This window comes from Nasonia vitripennis, chromosome 1, assembly GCF_009193385.2.
Source record: "Nasonia vitripennis strain AsymCx chromosome 1, Nvit_psr_1.1, whole genome shotgun sequence".
Taxonomy (NCBI): domain Eukaryota; kingdom Metazoa; phylum Arthropoda; class Insecta; order Hymenoptera; family Pteromalidae; genus Nasonia; species Nasonia vitripennis.
The window spans coordinates 28,734,114-28,750,706 of NC_045757.1; the positions used below are offsets into that span (position 1 = coordinate 28,734,114).

At 37.2% G+C, this 16,593-nt stretch overlaps 3 protein-coding genes across 9 annotated transcripts; 1 reads left to right on the forward strand and 2 right to left on the reverse strand.

The window, feature by feature from the left end:
* Positions 1–5,631: 5,631 nt before the first annotated feature.
* LOC100678348 lies at positions 5,632–9,790 on the reverse strand. 3 transcript variants are annotated; one of them, XM_008214090.4, is made up of 14 exons: positions 9,637–9,790; positions 9,256–9,398; positions 9,017–9,138; positions 8,842–8,926; positions 8,641–8,779; positions 8,471–8,562; positions 8,160–8,254; positions 7,969–8,084; positions 7,620–7,881; positions 7,188–7,513; positions 6,950–7,106; positions 6,233–6,788; positions 5,911–6,098; positions 5,632–5,818 (listed from the first exon to the last, which is right to left on the reverse strand). In XM_008214090.4, the coding sequence occupies exons 2-14, from the start codon at positions 9,396–9,398 to the stop codon at positions 5,745–5,747; spliced, it is 2,355 nt and encodes a 784-aa protein (XP_008212312.1). In that variant the 5' UTR covers positions 9,637–9,790; the 3' UTR covers positions 5,632–5,744. The 3 variants fall into 3 exon arrangements, with proteins under 3 accessions (XP_008212312.1, XP_008212313.1, XP_031789613.1); XM_008214091.4 differs by having other exon boundaries at positions 9,605–9,790; XM_031933753.2 differs by lacking the exon at positions 9,637–9,790 and having other exon boundaries at positions 9,256–9,581.
* Positions 8,128–15,464, forward strand: LOC100119322 (dnaJ homolog subfamily C member 11). Of its 5 annotated transcripts, none has more exons than XM_008214089.4 (9): positions 8,128–8,237; positions 11,353–11,482; positions 11,563–11,821; positions 12,024–12,038; positions 12,116–12,429; positions 12,511–12,718; positions 12,802–13,369; positions 13,433–13,562; positions 13,837–15,464. In XM_008214089.4, exons 1-9 carry the CDS (start codon positions 8,193–8,195, stop codon positions 13,857–13,859), a joined length of 1,692 nt encoding a protein of 563 aa, XP_008212311.1. In that variant the 5' UTR covers positions 8,128–8,192; the 3' UTR covers positions 13,860–15,464. The 5 variants fall into 5 exon arrangements, with proteins under 5 accessions (XP_008212311.1, XP_032455026.1, XP_016840287.1 ...); XM_032599135.1 differs by lacking the exons at positions 8,128–8,237; positions 12,024–12,038 and adding exons at positions 9,881–9,909; positions 9,998–10,422; XM_016984798.3 differs by lacking the exon at positions 8,128–8,237 and adding an exon at positions 9,923–10,422.
* Positions 14,881–16,491, reverse strand: LOC100119355 (uncharacterized protein C1orf50 homolog). Its single transcript, XM_001603094.6, has 4 exons — positions 16,090–16,491; positions 15,858–15,970; positions 15,566–15,784; positions 14,881–15,412 (listed from the first exon to the last, which is right to left on the reverse strand). Exons 1-4 carry the CDS (start codon positions 16,160–16,162, stop codon positions 15,221–15,223), a joined length of 597 nt encoding a protein of 198 aa, XP_001603144.2. The 5' UTR covers positions 16,163–16,491; the 3' UTR covers positions 14,881–15,220.
* Positions 16,492–16,593: the final 102 nt, after the last annotated feature.

The window sequence follows — 16,593 nt, forward strand, 5'->3', positions numbered from 1 at the left end:
ACACCTTGAGTGACCCGCCACCTAGCGAAGAAAACGTTTTTTGTTTATTCTAATTAATTGACTAACTTTATCATCATAAATCGAGTGCAACGTGCAGGTGCAATAAGTATTAAGGAATGTTTGGACAAAAAATTAAGCAATTAAAATTAAATAATAACGGCTTATTTCGTCGGAAAAAGTCAAATTGTAGTTAGCAAAATGACCACTGCTTCTTAAAATTTGTCCGACGGAATAAAATGTGAATTTAAACTTTTACCTAATAAACTAATTTCGTAATATTCCTTGATACACACTACACTTGCTGAAACTCACTAATACCCACTTTTCAACCTTTAAGTATGTTTAAATTATTAATGGTTATTCAGACGTAACGTGGGGGCGCTGCTAAAAATTCGAACTTGTAGCATAAGTGTGGAGCACTCTTAAACTGCCTAACTATATAGGTGGCACATAGGTACAGAAACTTTTATATTTCCCACATCAGTATTCGTTCGCACGGTGCATAAGTATATAGCGGGGTGTGCAGTCTACGCCAAAACCACCTTCTTGGGCCTACTCGAGCAATAACTGCGTCAACATGCTATACTATAATTGAGTTAAAATGTTCTCATCTTATGCGAGAGCAAAACAAGGACAATTGTCGTAAATTTGAATAAACAAATAAAATATAAATAAATATTTATACAGTTAAAGAATCGTAATAATTATAAAAATAGCAATCCACGTTACATAACCCCAAAAAAATTCTAACTCGAATCGTCCCAATTTACTTGCGATATAGCATATATAGCACACCCCTTTATGCAACCGAATCACCAGTCAGTGCGCATTCCGTCGAACTCGCCGTATTGAGCAATCCCTCGGCGTCGTCTCGAAACGAGTCTTCCTCGCAGGACACACTACACTAAATATAGGTATATCGAGGTCACGATCACCTCGCGTGCAAAAATTTTTCGTGTCGAAGAAGCGCTGATGCCGCGCTTTCGATTCGTCAGTTACGTCAGAGCGACGCATCGAACATATCCGTATGCAGTCTTTGGACACGTGACTCAACCGCCGAAACGGACTTTCGACTGCCGATGTTTAAATTGCGCCGGACGATGCTATATTCGACCGAAGCGATGCTTGTTTGAAAAACATAAGCGCGGAAAGTGCACAGAAGTTTCGGTTGTGAGTGTGACGGGAAGCTTCAGATCTTCGGGGAAATAAGGAGCGAGAATATATTGCAGTCGAGGTCGCCGCGTTGAGAAAGTTATTGTTTTTCGTGCGCTTTGACTAAAAGCTCATATCCGTCGAGTATTTTGCGTGTGCTGGTGCGAGGTTGGATTTTCTATACTGCAGTGTGGATACGATGAAAAAAATTATGAAATTCAAGAATAACACAAGTATAATCAGTAGCTTCAAACTGGCTCCCCGCAGTTACTGCTTAACTTTTCGCCCTTTTCCGACTCGCTGATCAGAGACGATAGGTGGCGCATATAAGTCTCGTTTTCATTTCCCTCCTCGCTATATCTGCGCGCAAAATGTATATAGGCATGGAGGTATGCCAATAAATACGAAGAAACTGCTGTTTAAGCCTGCGGTTTTGGCTACTCACGCTGTAACTGCCTGATTATCTATGTAAACGCTTTTTGTCGTTGAAGCGTTGTTTCATTGCGCGCGGAAAATGGAATTCGCAATTCACTGCACACACACACGCCACACTTCAATTAACGAGTGCGTCCTCCGACCCTAAACTGTTTGCAGTCGCGCAGCAATTAAAAATATGTCCTCTCTCAAAGCCATTATTTTCCCAACAATAAATGAAAACACGCAAAAAAAACAATGTATAGCGTGTCTCGATGTGTGAAAAACGTATATACCATCGCGCATTACAGTCTAAAACTCGCCTGATGGTCTATACATATATAGGTAGGTATACGCGCACTGGATTCCTCGCAGGGGGGCGAAGAAGCACGGTGGGGACGATGTGCGCTGCGGAGTCGCCATGACTGGGCGCGGCGCAGCGCCGATTGGGTACGCCAGCTGATGTGGCTGGGCCAACGGGCGCACGATTCGTATTTCGCTCTCGCTGATGTGTATTTAACTCTCGCACCCCCTCACCGCACCAGCATAATGCAGTTATTGAGTGCGCTAATGAGAGATTTTCGAGCATTAAAAAGGGTCTAATTAATCGTGTCGAATATGATGGGGTATATATTCGCGTATAAAAATTGTTGTCTCTGATGTATTTCATAACGTTTATAAATTTAATGATTCAAAATCAAATAAAATTAATGAATTGTATATACGCGCATGAAAAAACTCGCAGAATCAGTTAAGACTCACACCCTGGTAGAAACGTAAAGAACTGATTCGCCATCGGTTGGCCAAATCCGAACGCCAAATACTGCTTATTTCGTCACATTACAAGCGGTTCGGTTGGTAAACAAATGGTTAAATTTGAAATACTCGTTTGAGGTTAGATTCGATTTAGGAAACCTAGGTAGCGCGCTCCGTCACTTTCGATGTGTACAAGTTCTTCTTGAAGATGACGAACACGTCACTCGGGTCTCTCGTAGACGATGTCTAGGTCTTCGACGAAAGGAAAATAATATAAAATATAGGTAGCGCGCTCTGTGGAAATGCTATTACTATACACGACTTCAAAAAATGTTTGAAAATGTTTAAAATTTCCTCAATTTTATATTTCACTATAATAAACTGCGATTTGTACTCAGAACTAGACTGGATATAGGAATCATTACTAGCCGCTGAGGTTCTTGGACACCTGGACATCGTCTACGAGACTCACGGGTAACGTGTCCATCATCTTCGAGCAGAACTTACACCTACACACCGCAATCCACGAAGCGCATTACTAAGCCTAATATTTTTTCCCATAATAAATATCACAAACCGAAATTATAAATCACTATTAAAATTTCATAACCTTAAATTACTACATTTTAAATTTTCCCGAACCGTTGGTTAAATGTTGGCTAATATTCATGATAAGCGTTGGCCAGCATTTTTAGCCGATTCTTAATTCACAGGCCATTTTGGTTGGTTTATTTTCTACCAGGGCAAGTCTCAAGTTCTCTGACTAGTCGGTATGGCCTTGTATATAGATGGCGCATAGGCACTTTCCACTTTCTTTGCCACAATCGTGTGTCGCATAAGCCAAAACTGTCTTGTTGCACCTGCTGATGCTTAGGCCATTCATGCTGTAACTGTCTACATGGAGTCGATAAAATTTGTTAATAGTTTTTGGCTTCGGATGTGCATGAACAATACTTTATATAACCTCTCGTCCAATCTACCGTATAAGCTTCGAAATCCAATAATCTCGTAGAAACGATATCCCGAAAATTAACGCACGCACCGATTCTCTCGACGCTTTATAGAATCCATCAGTCGATCGTAATATTTTCGAATTTCCGCCAAACATCGCGCCGCGTCTATCCTGCAGAGCTATACAGAGACGGCGAGGAAGCTAAATATTTTAGGAGATAATTCGACGATTTACAAACAGCAGCGCGCGGGTACTAAAAATAATTTCAATCGCAGTGCAATATTGTGCGTATTTTCTATACACAAATCTACCAGACTCCGTAAACTGCAGTCATAACACAAATATTGTCAACGGCTCAATCCGTATAATACAGTGCAAAATAAGCGCACGACGATCGCTGCACGCGCGTGGAATAAATAAGCCACGTTCTGCTGCGATGCGATTCATTTTTGAGACTGATAATGGAGGCTCGAATTTTTTTTTTTTTTTTTTTTTTTTTTTTTCTTCAAGTCCAACCTACTACGAATATATTACTTCGTGTGCATATGGATTAAATTTTCATATACAGATTCCTCGAATTTCTAATAAAGGCCCTCCACGCGCACAAAAAAACACCCGACATCGAGAACTTCTCGGAATCGGCATTAACCTCGACTTATCCCTTATCGCGGTACGTCGATAATATAAGAACGATCGTCCCTCAGTGTTTTTTTTTTCGTAGGCGCACGTATAGACGTGCGTGTGTTATAAGGTCTACTTATGCACACACGAGTGACGTAACGCGCGTTTGCTTCTCAAATTACGTGCTATTAAGCCGAGGGCTCTGCGGTGACCGTGAAGTCTCCGGCTGATTTGACGAGATGTATTGGGTGACGCGTTGCTGTAGCCGAAAAATTTCTCACTGATAAGGGGCTGAGTTTTTGCTGATTGTAATTTTTTGCCTGGTGTATAAGTACTTTGAGTTTTACTAATATTTAATAACAAAAAACAAAAACAAGGCATTTTTGCGTGATACTAATAACTTTATCAATTATATAATCTATTCGAATGAGTTTCATAGAACAGCAAACAAGTACCTCACGACTGCAAAAACGCTTAGAGTTATTTTTAGAATTCGTAATGCTTACGATGATATAAAGCAAATCGAAGACAGGCATGTATAGGTATATAGCTGTATGCGGAACAGCTATATAGTCGAATGCAGACCGACAAGCTGACCGATATATTTTTCAACAAACGAGGGTCTGTCTCTCCAGCTCGAAAAGCACAACACACGAGCTAAACGGGGTATTGTTGGGCCAGCACAATGGCCCTGTTTGCCAACAAACGTCCGCACGATTGTTACAACTCTGCGCTGCAAGCTCTCTCTCTCTCTCTCTCTGCGCCTCGTATCGCCACTATTGTATTGGTGTTCTAATCCGCGCGATCATCGCAATGCACGTGAATAATAGTCTTCTTAGCGTTTATGAATTATTAAGTGTACCTATGGGTAGACTACACTGCTTTACTCGATTATATCACACATCAAAAAATTAACATAGTGCCAGGTCTTATATACAATTACGAGTACAATATAACTGTCTATTAATCAATCGCATATTATGATAACAAATTAGATAGTATGTACAATTATATGCACAAATGTGCACAGAATTAATTTTTTTTAAATATCTCGCAAACGTCACGCGTCAGAAATAAGGAAAGTGCTGCGCACTGCGCGGTCCAATAATAATCCTACGTTCCTCGCAGGCCATAAAAAAAGCATAATATAACTCTATACTCAAAAGGCTCCTTTTTCACTGCGATGATATATTCTTTCCTTTTTCTCTAGGCAATGATACGCTCCTAAGAGCGCAACGTAAATGTTTACAGTGATTTTTGAGCCTTGGAGAATAATATTTGTCGCGTGCCACGTCCGTTAGATTGTCATTGTTTCACTATGCGCGTATTTGATTGATTACTCTTCCTCTTTGAAGATTTTTTCATCTGACGAGAATGGGATCAAGAAAGCTACATTTAATGCAATGCTGACATATTCGTTGATAAGAGTAACTATAGAAGAAATTAATCATAAAAAATGATCAAAATTTTAGAATAAGAAAATGGCAAAATAAAGTCGTACTGAAGTAAACAATAGAAAATAATTTATTGTGAATAAAGAACGACGACTTTCTAAGAAATCATTTTGTATGAGCATATTTACATATTTTTAACAAAAAAAAAACAACAAACAAAAATAGCTTACATTGTTAAATGTAAATTAACAAGTAAGTATTAATGATATAATTGTTCAAAACTTTGAAAATCAACAAAGAAGATTATTTTAATTTCTATAAATCTACTACCTATAGTATATGTTTATAAAAATATTAATGTTTCACAATTGCCTACAGTCATTCAATATCATTATAAAAAAATCAGAAGTTGCATATCAAATTGTTATGGAAATCAAATTAATAAATTTGAACTATTATCTTTGTAGAATGTACAAGGAATTCCAGGGTTTTTGTTGATGTAAGTCCATCTTTCTATCCCGTTCCAACACTATATAATAAAAAACATTATGTGTTTAGAAAAATGCACCCGTAAAAACCTTTAATTTGTTAGTATGTATAAATATTTATGATAATACGTACTGAAGCAGTATATCAAATATTTCAAAACTTCGTACAAGTTGCTATTCTCCGGAGATACAACCTCTTGGAAGACAGCTATTACTTTGCCGTTTATTCTCCTATTTAATTTATCGCACTCGTTCCAAAATGTTTTAACTCTTGCATAGAAATCCTCAAGCGATAAGAAGATTGTTTTCGAATTCTGAACTCTGTAAAATAATGAATTGTTAAAAATATCAGTCGACCGTGAAAATGAAATTTGTACATATGTGTTTATATTTGAATGATATGCTATTGTAAGAATGATAAGCTAAATTCAAACTTGACAAATGTATGCACGTACGTTAAATCTATTTCAAATTCAGTTTCTCCTGCTTTGAATTTTTTAGCTTGGTGAAGGACTTGATTGTTTTCTTGCTGTCGATCGTCGATCTCGTTGGATACTTCATTTATATCCGCAGTTTGTGATGTCTCGAATAGTTGACTAGGATTTGACTGAATCGATGTGCTATGTGAGGCTGGACGATAAAATATCTGCTCGTTTTCTTTATTGAGTGATGCGCTTGGTGATAGGGTTCCAACTGAGGCTGCAACAACTGTTGATTGACTAGAGTTTACTTGCGCTGTTATGCATGAAGTTGGAACTGCAGGATCTGATGTAATTGATGTATTATTATCTTGGACTTCATCTTCGTCGTTAACATAATCCTTTTGTACTCCGGTTGGTGATTGCAAACTTTGTTTGTTTAGTACATTGTCTTGTGGCATCGTAATATCGTCATCCTCCACGTTTTCTTCTATGCCTGTTGCAGCAGGCGACGGGTGAGGGATTTCTTCTTCATCATAAGATTGATTTCCCGAACGTTGAGATGAATGTTGAGGCTCAGTTGGCTTTTTAGCTATAAACAGATAAAACGCATGATCACTAGAGTGATAAATACTTCATAATTTAATTTAAAATACATAATTAAAATAAAATAACATAACATTTCTTTAAAAAATAATAAATACAATTGTGTATGCAACATAAGTATAAGTAAAATTATGTATAAATGTATACCTAATTTTTTTAGCACTTGGATATCCTGCTGGTATAGCTGTATAAGGCGATTCGAAATGCTACTTTGTTTCTGCAGTGCACACGGCAATGTAAGTAAAAATCTAGCTCCTGATAATTGCGAAAAAATGCTTGATGTAACCAATACTTTTTCCTTTTTCTGTAATGAAATAAATTTACATTGTTATCTTATAGTATATATAGGTAATGTATTTGCGCGTTTGTGCAAATAAAAAATTACTTTAATTAAGTAATTGGTATTCTTCAGTCTTTTCGCAAAATCTCCATCATCTATCGTTTTTTCTGAATCTCGGAATATCCTTTTTTTAGCCCGACGTCTATTGGCACTGTTATCCGTGAGCATTGTTGTAACTTTTTGACTACTGGCTCTACTTTGTGACAACGATTTAGTGCTGCCTTCATCGTCCGCAAGTAATGAGAAACTTTTTTTGCCAAAGATAGATTCAATAGCTTCGTCATTTTCTATCGCAGATTCCTTTTCTTTTTCAGGCTGGATATTAGATTGTCTATCAGGTAGTTCGTCATTTTCGGACGGCGACTCGAATGCTTTATGAAAATGTGTTTTATAAGTAAAATGGACTAGTATAATTTGTATCAACGATAAGAAAAAAAGAACAACAGCATACACCCTATCACACAAAAAATGACATACCTCCTAAAGTTGTCGAAAAAAGCCGGGGGGGAGTAGCGCATTCCATAGGTAGCCTTGATTGCTGCGGCGAATCAGTAGGTAGAGCGGCTTGCGCAATTGGTTCCACGATGGTAACATCTCGACCTAAGGTTGGTGGCCGTCTTTTTCTTTTCCCGAGCACCGGTGACATAAATAATGGTGATTGAGGAAGTGATGGAACTTTTGATGCCAATGGTGAAAAATCGGCACGCACACTTACAGGCATAGACTCGTTTATATCTCTCTAAATTTATAAAATTGTATAGTTGTATGCTACTTCAATAATACATGTTTTCAGATTTGTTAAATGAATGCAGAACTAAATTTTTACCAAGATTGGGCGAGCTTTCCTTATTGGCGTTTTCTGTAATTTTCGTCGCATGTCGTCGTGAATATGATTTTCGTCTAAGGACATTTGATCCTGAACCATGGCATCATTTTCATTACCTGAAATTATAAATCAAGTAAAAATTACGTTTGATAAGAAAAAAGGAAAAAGGTAATGTAAGCGATCGAACTAACCAGGAATATGCGGCGATTGCACATTATCAATTGATGGTGCGTTTTCATGTGGAGGAGAATCTGTCGAAAGCCGTGGAGGTATATCCTTTTCTTGTCTGTTACATATACGTCTTAGTTAAGTTTTTTATGCATATACAAATTATCAATTTTTTTTAAAATATAATAATAAAAATGTTCTGCAAACATGCAGTGTTCGTTAAAAAGCTGGAAAGTTCAAGCAGTAAGCATGAGGAAAAGGCTAGTCCAAAAAACTATGTTATTGTATATGGCCACACTTGGGTGGTTATTAAGCGATATAGGTAGGTGTTCACCTTAGTGTTCGTTGCAGTTCGCGATCGAACTCTTCCTCCATTGCGGCGTCGTCACTTTCGGCATCGTGAGAAAATGCAAAGGACAGATCATTCTTTCGAAAAAAACAAACAGATAAAATATACTCGTTACTATTATATAAATTTTTCGATTAAAAACAATTTTTAACTACCGCGTGGTCTGAAGGAAAGTCAATTTCTTCTATGAGATTGACATCTTTTGCAGAATCTTTCTCTAATAAACTAAAAATATCGACCTCCGGAATTTCCGGAATTTTCGGACTTGCTTCTGCTGGACTACTCTTAGGTTCGCTGAAACAAATAACATCGAAAATGTATACTGCAGAACAACAATCCATAAGTTACTAACTCACCCGTATTCATTATCTTTCTTCTTTGTTGCTTTGTTCTTTGTCTCTGCCCGCAGCATGAACGATTCGCAGAGATATTGACAGGCCCCTGCAATGGACGTTTAATGTATGAAAATCGTGCAGTTGAGCGAGAAATACACATACTTATATTATGTTGTTAGTAATTCTCGATTATTACTCAAACATGAATCCGTTTGTGCTTGGAATACTTTGACAGCGCCAAACATCAATTGTGAAGCTAAATACAGCGAGCATCGGGCTTTACCTTGTGTTTCCACAAATTTATTTTTTATCTCATCGCTGAAACCAGTTAAAAAGATCGTGCGATATAGTGCAACTAAAAAAACTTAATTATTAGTATTTTATTATCCGTTTACAATTGAGATGCATATCAAATAAAAATTATAATTATTTTACCATACTGCAACAACATCCACCGAATCGATTATGCCACAGATGCTCGAAAAATGTTTGATCGTCGCCGCGCACCAACACGTTTGTAGTGGCGTTTTCTCCTCATTCTTTCGAAAACGCAGATTCTCGGCGAAAAATTCAGTCATCTGCATAAAAAATGGCTTTATACATATTATAATATTATGCGCGTGTACGTTTGCCTCAAAACTAAATACATTGCAAACAAAGTTTTGTACGAATTTCTCGAGTGACCTTGAAGTTACGAAAAAGTCGTAATTTCCTCTATTCGTATTACACAAATCCTTTTCCACTTCCGCACAAAGTATACAATAAACTAAATCTTTCGACTTACTAATTATATGTTCCAAGAAAGCTCACACAAACCTCCTGCAGTCCTGCAAGACTCCGATGCTCCAAAACGATCACCCTCAAGAATCACAAAAACTCAGCACTGTTATTCTTGTATACCTGCCAACCTGCCCCTCACCGGCTTTTCCGCGAATTTCCAAAAAACACACGCTCAGCGCAGATACTTATAATACAGCACTAGCGAGTAGTGAGTACCGCGAGGCGCGAAGCCGCGGTACCGGTGCTGCCATCCGCCGACTCTCGAAAAAACCGCGGCGCCGCAGTGTAATTTCGTAACGGTATAAACGGGTACGTGCACATCAGCACATGTATTGTAAGACTTATGTGTACACATATGTATATATAATATATATCTCCGCATCTCCCTATAACCCAGGCCTAACCTGCAAACGAGCAAACTTCTTTGCACCCACTGCACACGCGCGCGCGCGCGCGAGCAGATTGCACACATGCGCGGCCGCTGATAGGAGGCCGGAGCAGACGAGCAGCTCTCTCCGACCGTCTAGCCTAGCTCATCGCAGCTCCTCCACACTGCAAGGGCCGTCTCGTCGCGTGTTTTCCGCCGGCGTCGTGTTCGCGGCCGTCTGGCGAATTTCTAGTGGTAGTGCTCATCCTGCGGAATATTTCCAAACACAAGGTCGAAGAAGCGATTGTCATCGGTTGATTTGATCGAGGTTTCTCTCAGCGGCGTGATATCTCCTTCGCCTGCAGGACGACGACATGGACGAGGAGGAACGAGAGAGTAGCAGTGCTGCCCGTTTCGAAGAGGACTACTACACCTTTCTCAACATCCCGAGAAACGTGAGTGATAAGAACGAACGCTTTGTCATTTGCTTATCGTTCGTCCTCCCAAACTCGTCGTCATCGATCTTTTTTATGCTCCACGTGACTCCCTCCGCGAGTTGTCCCTTTTGCCTCGTTGCCGCTGCTATACTGAGATGCTGACGTAACAGCGGACTTTAATGCTGCTCCGGGATGCCGGCTTGATGATGTCTTTTTTTCCTTGTTTTATGAGAAAAGGGCTGCTTGGGGAATCAGCACTAAGAGGGATGAGAGGGATTCTAGTGCGCTGGGGATGACTGGGATTATGTAGGTTACTGAGATGAATGCTCTGCAGAGCAAGTTTTGTAGAAAAATGAGTTATGGTTTTGATCCAGGGATTTATAAACCTTGGAATAGATTTGCTATTTTTCCATGGGAGTACTATTTAGTATAGTAGCTATTTTCCAAATTGTATTGTCATTTTTGTGAAAACTGAAGGGAATCATCAGAATGATCTTTCACGTTCATTGCCATTTTGTTTTGACTAAGAAGATGCCGTATGCAAGTAAATGTTTCGAGTGCTATAATATAGCACATTTTTATGTCATATTTATGAAACGCTAAATAAGGTTCAATTTTGTGAAAATAAGTAACTTTACTTTGCTATTTCCATTGTTATAGCCTTTTTTAAAAAAACTCATTTTTGTTAGCATAAAGTAGACTTATAATGCTATGATATGTGAAATCATGTAGAAAGTTACATAAATAAAACAAGATATTGCATGCCTCAGAGCAATACTTTAGTTATACTATCTGTTTTGTTGTCATCTCAAACTGATGACCCAAAAACATGCAGAGTTAAATTTCTCAGTTAGCAATTTTTTTTTTTTATTTTGATTGATTAAATAAATATTGCTATACATCAATTTACAGTATTCCTACAGTTAAAAATTAATCTTTTACTTTCAGGCAAGTGCTGAAGAGATCAGCAATGCGTACAGAAGACTTAGCAAATGTTATCATCCTGATAAGCACACAGATCCTGCCCTTAAAAAGGATGCTGAAGTGCTTTTCAATCGTACAAATAAAGCTTATGAAGGTATTGTATACAAACATAAATTAATACCAGTTTTGACTAAAAAAATATAAATAGATTATGATATGATAATTTTTTTCTAGTATTGAGTGATCCTCACAAAAGGGCAATATATGATTCTTTGGGTGTCCGAGGATTGGAAACAGAAGGATGGGAAATTGTGCTGCGCACAAAAACTCCCCAAGAGTTGAGAGATGAATATGAGCGGCTTGCTAGAGAGGAGGAAGAGAGAAGGCTGCTGATGCGTACTAATCCTAAAGGCAATGTTACTGTTAACATTAATGCTACTGACCTGTTTAACAGATACTCAGATGAATATAATGATGTTTATAGTGATGTTGGGTAAGTAATTTATTTCTTAATTTTCAAACTTTGTTTGTGACAAGTAGAACTGTAGAATTTAGATCAATACGAAATATTTAATATATGAATTTGTTAAAGTTAAAATTTAGTTATTGCAAATAGAACAACATTCATCATTTATAATACTTCTTGATTATTACTACAAAAAGCTTGTTTACTCTTTAATTGCCACATACTATAGGATGGGAAATGCTAGGTTTGCTTTGATCAAGATATTAAATTTTATTTCAACTCACAAAAGATTATTTTATCAACTACCATATTAATTTGTAGAAACAGTTTGTTTTCATCTGTAGAAGTCAGTGGTATGTCGTTTACACAATCCATAGAGGCCCCACTGACATTAAAAGACACAGCCCTGTTAGGAGGAGAGTTGGGAATCAAGAATGGCATAGGTTCAGGCTCCATCAACTTTTCTATAAGGCGCCTTGTATCACCCAGGGGTTGGTTTGAAGTACAAGCTGGGGCCGGTAATGGCCCAACGTTAGGATTCAGAGGCTACAGATCACTGACCAAAAGAATTTTCTTTAACGGCGGTACTGTACTGCAATTCAATCCAAATGAAATAAGGCCTGGACTTGTTGGAAGTAAGTTTTGAGGCTCATACCACTTTCTGTTCTTGTTATTCAAGTATAACTGATTTTTCTTATTGTTTTGTTTATCAATAGCTTTAGTCATGCAGTTGGACACACATACCATTGGTTATCTCACGTACAGGGTTGGAATCCAAAGTGGTATGAATACCACAATTGTAAGGAGCACTCCACATGCATACACTGCCTTTTCCATAGAATTCGCATTATTACGGTCATTCGTTAGTTTGAGTTACACACATAAATTAGAAGAACGTCAATTGGAATTGAAAGGCTATGTGAAGTAAGTGCTTCCATCAGAACATTTTATCGACTACTTTGTCAATAAAAAATAAAACATGATGTTGAAATTCTCTTATTTTTCAGACTAGGCACCTTTGGCTGGTTCGTTGAGTACGGCGCCGAGAAGAAGTTATCGAAGCACACCTCGGTCTCGGCGATGGTGCACGTGGGTACGCCAACGGGTGTCAGTCTTCGGGTAAAGCTTAAACGCGCCTACCAGACTTACACGTTCCCTATCCGTCTAAGTGATGAGATCTTCCCGGCACCGGTGTTCTACGCGACGGTCGCGCCGCTTATCAGCTGGGTACTACTTAAGAACTTCGTTGTCGACCCGATCGTCCGGGAGCGTAAGCAGCGCGATAAGGATAAGCAGCGGGAGGCTAACAAGCGCATGAAACTCGAGAAGCAAAAAGAGGCCAAAGCGGCGGTTGACCTCATGAAGGCCACCTTCAGCAGGATACGCGCCGAGGAAGAGGCCAAGCGAGGACTAATCATCACCAAAGCACTTTACGGACGATTTGTATATCCGCAGGATCGGAACAGTGCCGACGAAGAAATGGTGGGCGGACAAAGGGACGAAATCATTGACGTGACCATTCCCCTGCAGTGTCTTGTCAAGGATTCGAAACTGGTGCTACACAATGCCTCTAAGGTGGGTAACTTCGAAATGCTTAATTTTATCGTAACTGCCTGTAAAGCATTTTTTTTTTTGCAGAGTCAATTGCCTGGATTCTATGACCCGTGCGTTGGAGAAGACAAGCAGCTGCTCTTGCAATACTTGTTCCACATGCAGACACATGAATGTCTAATAAAAGATACCGAACCTTTGAGGATACCGAAACCATGTTAGTAATTAAAATATCTGTTTCTGTTACGTTGAAATACAAATGTTTCTGAAAAAAATTTCGCAGTGTAGAAAGTTAATAACTGCTATTTGTAGTACTTCAAAATATGCAAAGCTGATTTACTCAAGTTGCATTGAGATTTCAATGTTTTTCATGTTTTTAACTCAAACGGTTCATTGTATTTTATACAGCTTGAGTATTTTAAGAATTGTGTATTTTTGTCTCTAAAATAATTAATGGTGATGGGTTTTAAAACTTATCATATAATTTTCAGCTCATCGCGTAAATACTACATGACGCAGACGTCCCACCCGCGAAACCAAGGGTCGCAGCGATAGCTTGGTTTACGTGTAACGGAAAGCCAATTGTCTCTCATTGGCCTTTTTGAACACAAACTATTAATTTCCAACAAAAAAAAAAGTCGTTGACAAACGTTGATTACATATTATTTAAACAGCAAAGACTTTTTAATTACCATAGCTGCCGATAAAATGATGTTTGGAAAAAGTGATCGTGGTAACGATTTATATTAATGCCACTGGTTGACTCCTGTGCTGCCAAGAGCCATCTATGAAGTTGAGCATAATCTATTTTATAATGATAGCCAAATCCCTTGGAGATTAAATTACTAAATGATAATTATTTTTGCTTGTTTGTTGAACGATTAATAAATACCAGTAAAAAAAGGTTGACTACATAACGAAATGTTGATTTTAAATTCGTAATTTTTCAAAATGAATATAGCACAATATTACATATGTACTATAAGCATTTTTAAATTAATTATTATCTTTTATTAAATGCATAATTAGACGATGGAAACTTTCGATATATATATATATATATATATTGAACTACAATGTTTGATCGAGGCTGAAAGTAAAGTATTTTATTACTATGACAAAAAATATTTTTACGCACGATGGAAAAATGTGGTAAATTTCTAATCGATTAGTTTTCATACATATTGACCTATACTCCCAAGCTTTAAATAAATGTAACATAGCTACAATCGTGTAAAAAAGAGATTGTTCATCTACAATTAAATTTAATGTATGTACACAAACACAGCATGCTCTGCTCAAAGCAGGCCAAATTAATCCAAGTCAGCCATAGTCTTTGCTACATCATGCAGGAGCGTGAACTGTAGCTCATGTTATATAGACAATATAGAAACAATAAATTTTCTTAATAAAAGTAATTACTAATGTACTGCCCAAATTATACTGAACCTCAAGCATACTAATCTGCAGAAAAATATTGTTAGGTCAGTTTTTAAGTATATAATATATTCACTTGAAAATAAAATCAAAACACCTTTTTACAATGAGATAATTTAAAATTATATTACATTTCTTTTATGCTTTGGTAAAAAATTTGTCACAAAAAAAAATCCGCTAAGTAAAAAATTACAATAAGTACAGAAATTATATGGATTGTATTTTAAAAGAAGCGACTGAAAAAAAACAAAAATTCGAGGTGTATTATCAATGATAAAGCAAATGCAAATATTACACATATTTTCTCAAGGTAGAGTAATAAAGCATTCGCTCTTGAATGTACACAATTAACTATTCCACCTGACATAAATCGTGATCACAGATATAATTACTTAAGTATCACTTTGAGAAAAAAGTAGTTTAACACAAAGAATTTGGTCAACTATAATCTATACTCATGTACTCGTTTAGCGAAGCATTTGTTGAATTTTCAGCACTTTGATAAAGTTTGTTTAATATGGCAAGCTCTTCATCCCTAATATTAACTTTGGATAGGGGAGTCCATGAGTGATCATGTTCTAGTCTAAAAGAACCTTTATACATCTGCTGTGGTGCTGATTCACCCCATTCCTGTAACAAGAAAATATTTTAGCCATCATTAAATAAACTGTTAATAAATTAATGTGTATACTCTAGTTGTTATTTCTATCCAATGAAACGTAATTTATTATTACAAATCCAACATTAAGAATTAAAAACTCGTTAACTTAAAAAAATATCAACCTCTGGACTGAGCATAGAAAAGTACATTTGTCCAGACTCTCGTTGATAAAGATGGTAAATTTTTCCTGGATGTTTGACAAAGTTGCACGCTGCATGATGCAACGATGTGTTTTCCTTGGCCTCCAGTAATACTCGCTCAGCTTGTTGTTGTAAAAATCGCATTTGCTCTGCGATCATTTGTAATTTACTACAAGCATTTGCCTTCACAAAACTGTCAGCCTGTAAAATAAATAACTATGAAATATCTCACTTTATTTTTTAGTTGTAAAAGTTGATATAGATTAAAAAGTACTTTTTGAATTTCCTTGGCAAGGTCTACTAAGTCAATTGGAGCTTTTCTGGCCACAGCTTTTGGATTAACAAGCTGAAGTCCTTGAGGTACGACATTTCTTTCGACTATAGCAACTAAAAAAAAAGAATAAATTGCTTAATATTAAAATTAAAATGAAGCTTATGACATTGCTCTTGTATTAAAAATATTTAATGTTAACTTGCAATGTATGTACTTAATTTTAGAAATTTACCTTTGCTCGGAGTGCAGTCAGCGGTGTCCATTGTCGTTATGCTCAACGGACGTTTCAAGCATTGAAAAACCATTGATTGATGTTCTTCACAATCTCATTACAATTTCAATGAAAATCGGAATAAGAATGCCGGAATCTTAACCTTATGACGTATGGATACGCTATTATTTATATTTAATAGAATTACGTAAGATGCGATAATCCGCGCACTGTGCAATATGTACAATTATTACTTGTCACTTGATTAATTTAACAATAAGTTGCAATAAGTATAACAATTGAAAATCACACTAATGTAGTCGGCTTTTATTTTTTGTTTTATAATATCGGGGGTCCAACTCTCTAGTCCCATCAGTAGGATACTATTCCTATACGCTATACATACTGTCGGCGGGGCTGAAAGTTATAAAAAGTCACGTGGTACCAGGTGGCAAGTTTGAACCAGCAAAATTCCAACAGCAGCCAACGTTGAAGAACCTTTTATTGTATTTATGAACATCGCCT

What these genes read in the sequence shown, in the direction of transcription:
- LOC100678348 (XM_031933753.2), bottom strand. Translation starts at nt 9,404, where the DNA reads ATGCAGATGACTGAATTTTTCGCCGAGAATCTGCGTTTTCGAAAGAAT. An exon ending in GCAATCGCCGCATATTCCTG is followed by an intron (nt 8,085 to 8,159) that starts GTTAGTTCGATC and finishes TTATAATTTCAG; the next exon opens with GTAATGAAAATGATGCCATG. An exon ending in ATACCAATTACTTAATTAAA is followed by an intron (nt 7,107 to 7,187) that starts GTAATTTTTTAT and finishes ATTTCATTACAG; the next exon opens with AAAAAGGAAAAAGTATTGGT.
- LOC100119322 (XM_016984798.3), top strand. Translation starts at nt 10,342, where the DNA reads ATGGACGAGGAGGAACGAGAGAGTAGCAGTGCTGCCCGTTTCGAAGAG. An exon ending in TACAAATAAAGCTTATGAAG is followed by an intron (nt 11,483 to 11,562) that starts GTATTGTATACA and finishes ATTTTTTTCTAG; the next exon opens with TATTGAGTGATCCTCACAAA. An exon ending in AAGGCCTGGACTTGTTGGAA is followed by an intron (nt 12,430 to 12,510) that starts GTAAGTTTTGAG and finishes GTTTATCAATAG; the next exon opens with CTTTAGTCATGCAGTTGGAC.
- LOC100119355 (XM_001603094.6), bottom strand. Translation starts at nt 16,162, where the DNA reads ATGGTTTTTCAATGCTTGAAACGTCCGTTGAGCATAACGACAATGGAC. An exon ending in TTGCCAAGGAAATTCAAAAA is followed by an intron (nt 15,785 to 15,857) that starts GTACTTTTTAAT and finishes TTTATTTTACAG; the next exon opens with GCTGACAGTTTTGTGAAGGC. An exon ending in TTTCTATGCTCAGTCCAGAG is followed by an intron (nt 15,413 to 15,565) that starts GTTGATATTTTT and finishes TTCTTGTTACAG; the next exon opens with GAATGGGGTGAATCAGCACC.